This window comes from Medicago truncatula, chromosome 4 (genome assembly GCF_003473485.1).
Source record: "Medicago truncatula cultivar Jemalong A17 chromosome 4, MtrunA17r5.0-ANR, whole genome shotgun sequence".
Taxonomy (NCBI): Eukaryota; Viridiplantae; Streptophyta; class Magnoliopsida; order Fabales; family Fabaceae; genus Medicago; species Medicago truncatula.
The window spans coordinates 57,710,449-57,715,391 of record NC_053045.1 but is presented as its reverse complement, the minus strand read 5'-3'; the positions used below and the strand labels follow the sequence as shown (position 1 = coordinate 57,715,391).

Here is a 4,943-nt window from a genome sequence, read left to right as displayed (position 1 = left end):
GATACTACAAATTTAAAATATATATATATATATATATATATATATATATATATATATATATATATTAAAGTTTTGGATAAAATTCATGAATAAGAACATACATTTTGGTATTACTTCATTTTTAATAAATTTATTATAAACATTGATTGGATATATCATCAAATTATATTAATGAAAGCCCTATTTAAGTTCGTATTTCATTTTGTTTACTTTATTCTACATTTGTGTGAGCTAAAGAACTCTGGCAACGTATCAATTGGCAAACTCTCGGTAACTCAAAAAACGATCTTGATGATAAGACCATGATACAGTTGCAATATGCGGTAGGATAGAATTTTGTTCGTTAAGAGGAAATTATAGTACTCCTTCTTCCCGTTTTTTTCTTTTTCCTCAAAATAATTGTCACTTTAAAATATCAATGCAATATTTTTATTTTTTTTACTAGTACATTCTTATTTATTGAATTTCATCCAACTTAACAATTTCAATAACTACAATTAATAAAAGTGTTTTAGTAATAATAATAATTTTATCATTAAAAATCAACACAATTAATCATTTATTTAAAAATCATGCACAAACTTTAAACGAATGTAATGAGTATATTTGTACAAGTCAGTAAAGCAACTTGAATCGTAGGTAATCCTTGGCTGCTTGTTAACAATAATAACACAACTGGAGAAGAAATTCAATTGGAATCTAGGTTGATGCTCCGGATTTGTGATTGGTAGGACATGATTTCAAATTTTCTTTTCAGTGCTGTAAGCAGAAACATGTCAAATGCCGTAGTTTTTTTTTTTTTTTTTTTTTTTTGTGTAGTGATCGGGATTTCAAATTTTCTTTTGCAAAAACATGTCAAATGCTCACGAGGTCAAATGCCGTAGGATTAATCCAACATTATCGAGCTACGGAACCATCAACTTTCAGAGCAATTTTTTTTTTTTAGTTTTAAACAACCAACAGATCATTCTTTTTATAAATTCACATTTCATTAATCCCAACATTATAAAGGGCTATGGATGGAACCTTCAATTTTCAGAGGAAACCAACATATTTTACTTTTAAACAAACAAAATATCATTCTTTTCATGAATTCACATTTTCATCCACCAAGTCCATCTTGAAGACTTGAAGCAATTATCTAAGTAGGCTATTAATAGTGATCTCAACCATAAATGCTATAATGTTTCTCAACAAAAAATCCTAAACTGCAAAATGAGCTAAAATGTAGCACTGGAACATTAGCCCAGATCCAAATTGAATCAGTCTTTCTGCTATCTCAACTTTCACTAATTCATTGGAGCATTAGCCCAGATCCAAATTGAATCAGTCTTTCTGTTGAGTCCATATCTTCACAGTCTTATCATTGCCGAGTGCACCTGAAGCAATCATGTTCTCCGTAGGGTGACATGAGACAGATACAACAGAATCAGTATGACCTTCCAATTTCTGTACAATTTTCCTCGACTGCAGACCCCACAAGTATATACAATTATCTTCCGAACCACCAACAACATACTTCCCATTTGTTATGGAAAAAGAGGACGAAATGCAGTATTTTGAATTAACATGACCGGTGTAAGTCTTCAGAAACTTCCCAGTAGAATAGTTCCAGAGCCTCTGCAGGGACAGAAAAATTCCTATATATAAGTCAATAAAAACTTGAACAACTAATCTAGGTACTTGTATGCCAATCCCTTCCAGAGACCTCAACTACATTTCCAAAGTCCAGACACACTATAACACATTGAAAGGTGAAGAATATGAAAAGAAAACCCCACAGCACAGGACCAACCAAATAAACTACATTATGAGATGCAAAAAAATGAAAATCTATCACATTAGTCAAATAAGCCATTACACAAATATAAAACATAATATTGCCAAAAAAAATAAAAAAAATAGACCCTACTGAAGAAACACAAGAGCATAGAGTGATGTAATTCATAGCTATATAGCCACAAACATATAAATTTTATTTTTTAATAAAAATGTACTAGTTTTTTACGGTCAAGTATAAATTAAAAAGGCCTGCAATGAAGATCGTGGCATCAGAAATCAAATTTTTTTTTTTTGTCTCAGACCGAATTACAATTCCGAATGGGATCATATCAACAACATATTAATGCAAGTCTCTATTCTAACTAGGGGTCTGTACGGAAACGTAAGGTCAGTACTCCAAAAGCACAAGAATGAGTTCCTATAACGACCGAGCGAGCCTATGGTGGCCGACCAAGAAGTCAGCCTACCTGAGGATACCCACGCGACTGACCAGGAGAGACATTAATCCCTTGGTTCCTCTGTTTTCCCTCTATTTTCTCTATCTATTTCTCTCAACTCTATCAACAACCTACCGATCCTACTTATGAACTGTGTTACGTTCCTCGTGTTTACATTCTTTCACCGGCCGACCGATCCTACGTAGGATCTCGATCATGACTACATTGTTCATAGTCATACAGTTACAACCCTGGATTTGAATCATAACAACAGTGTTACAGCAACGCGCCACCTCTTCATGCTTCTCCCTCTCCTGCTATGTTTCTTCACTCCTAAAACTGTGAGAAAGGGTTATCTGAACTTCATCTTCTACTACTCTGCACTTTGTCTTCCCTTGTTCTTTCTACTACTTTGTCAGCTTCTTCTTCCTCAATGTTGCATTAAACAGCACCTTAGTAAGTTTTCATGGGTGAAGCGGCTGCTTTGACTGAATTATCATCGCTCCGCTCCACCGATATCTTTTATTGGGTGAAGATCGACAATATTTGACTGCAATTCTCTATTCCAATTGGGTTGGCCTGGTGGTATTGGCTTTGGACTTGGGAGTGTGCTCCTCCTCAAGGTCTCAGGTTCGATTCTCTCCAATGTCAATTTGGGTGGACTAACTTAACTTCTTCAAAAAAAATAAAAAAATCTCTATTCCAATTGGGGGTCGCTTATATCAAATACGAACTGCAACTCTATTCAATTAGAGTCATATCAGCTATATTTGACTATGATTCTCTATCCAATTGGAGTCACATCAACTGTATTTGAGTGCAACTCTATATTCAATTGGAGGCTTAACAGCAATATTCGACTGCAATTCTCTATACCAATAAAGAATTCTATCAACAATTTTTAACTGCAACTCTCTATTCAATTGGGGTTATATCAGCTACAATTTTCTACATTTAAAGGAATGAATCACATGCTACAACAGTAATTTAAAAATAAAAGTTGAGTGAATGAGAGATATTACCAGATTATTGTCCAATGTACCAACAAGAATAAACTTAGCATTAGGCGAAAACTTGACATACGAAACAGGAGGATTCTCATCATCAATAAGAGTCTTGATACAATGACCAGTAGAAGCATCCCAAATCCTGCAAAGACCATCATAACTACTGGAAACAATAAGAGTCCCATCGCGGTTAAAATCAACAGCAGTCACCGGATCAGAATGCGCAGGTAAAACCTTAAGACACTTCCCAGACTTAACATCCCAAACCCTAACAGTCTCATCAAACGAACCAGAAACAATAACATTACTCTGAGGATTAAAATTAACACAGAAAACGTAATTCGTATGACCGTGAAGAGTCTTCACAAGCGAACCCGTAGGAACATCCCATAAACGGATGGTTTTGTCGTCGGAGGCGGAGACAAGGTAGCGGGAATCGGAGGAGAAAGCGAGGTCGGAAACGCCGTGCTGATGGCCTTCGTATTGTTGCATAGGAGAAAGAGTGAGGCTGTTGGAATCGGAATCGGAGTTAGTGAAGCCATAAGTGCGGAGGGTTTTGTCGGCGGAGGAGGAGGCGAGGAGACGGCCGTTGGAGGAGAATTTGACGGCGGAGATGGCGCGTTTGTGGCCGGTTAGGGTTTGGGAAAGTGTGTAGGGTTTGTAGTTTGAGGAATCACAGTCCATTGGTTCTTCTGTCGCCATTTTTGTTTTCCCTCTCGTTTACAACTTCAGTTCAATTCGCTTCTTAAGTTAAAACACACACACTTCAGTTTTTATTGCTTGCACTTTCATTCATTAGAGAGAGAGAGAGGAAAAAGAGGGGATTATTTTTTTAAACAATATAATAAAATAAAAACAACTTATTTTCACAATTTTTTTATTCTACTTTTCTAAATAAAATAAAAATTGTGTAAAGATTTTAAATAGTTCTCAATTTTATCTTTTTGTTGATGTTTATTTCTGAACGATATTAATAATCGATGTCATATTTATTAAGTGTAATGTTCATAATTAAATGGTTCATGGCTTTGTATTATACTCTCAATTTGATTTACACGAATATAAACAGTTTAACTTTGTCAAACTTTTTTAAAAAAACCGTCATTTGATGAATGCTTGCTATCAGTCATTTTGAATTTGAACGATGACAATGTCTCCATTGGATTTATTGTTAACTGTCACATGTCACAGTCTAAGATAGAAGAATACAATATTTGAAACTATAAAATGAAGAAGATAACGATGTGCTTATCATTCTTCATCTCACAAACACCACTACACAAATAGGCATTTCATCAATTTCCTAAAAAAAAAAAAAAAAAGGAATTTTTTTCAATAAGTAAACTATATTGGAGCGTTGAACAAAAATTAAATGTAAGAGCGACCATCATATCAATAAGAGACTTGTTATCTTTTTATTCCGCTAACATTTAAAAATTATTAACAATGTTTTTTTTATTAAATTTTGATTTCGATTAAAACTAAAAATATAAATGTTTGTTGCTTTTAAGTTATAACAAACCAAACTAATCATGATTATTTATTTCAATGACACCAACAATATAACAAAAAAAATATAATCTAATTTTTTTTAATGACACCAACAACGATCTTTATTATAGAAAAATTTGTTTAAAGATATAATTGAAACAATGAAAAAATAAGTATAAATATACTAATCTAGTTTGTTACACTTTTTAAATGATAAAGGAGAAAA

General features: G+C 33.5%; 1 protein-coding gene across 1 annotated transcript; it reads right to left on the bottom strand.

Annotated features, from left to right (window-relative positions):
• Positions 1-1,032: 1,032 nt before the first annotated feature.
• Positions 1,033-4,007, bottom strand: LOC11409011 (COMPASS-like H3K4 histone methylase component WDR5A). Its single transcript, XM_003609608.4, has 2 exons — positions 3,242-4,007; positions 1,033-1,620 (listed from the first exon to the last, which is right to left on the bottom strand). Exons 1-2 carry the CDS (start codon positions 3,926-3,928, stop codon positions 1,327-1,329), a joined length of 981 nt encoding a protein of 326 aa, XP_003609656.1. The 5' UTR covers positions 3,929-4,007; the 3' UTR covers positions 1,033-1,326.
• Between the last annotated feature and the right edge of the window lie 936 nt (positions 4,008-4,943).

Coding starts and splice junctions, on each gene's coding strand:
- LOC11409011 (XM_003609608.4), bottom strand. CDS start 3,928: ATGGCGACAGAAGAACCAATGGACTGTGATTCCTCAAACTACAAACCC. Junction 1,621..3,241: donor GTACATTGGACAATAATCTG/GTAATATCTCTC, acceptor CTGTCCCTGCAG/AGGCTCTGGAACTATTCTAC.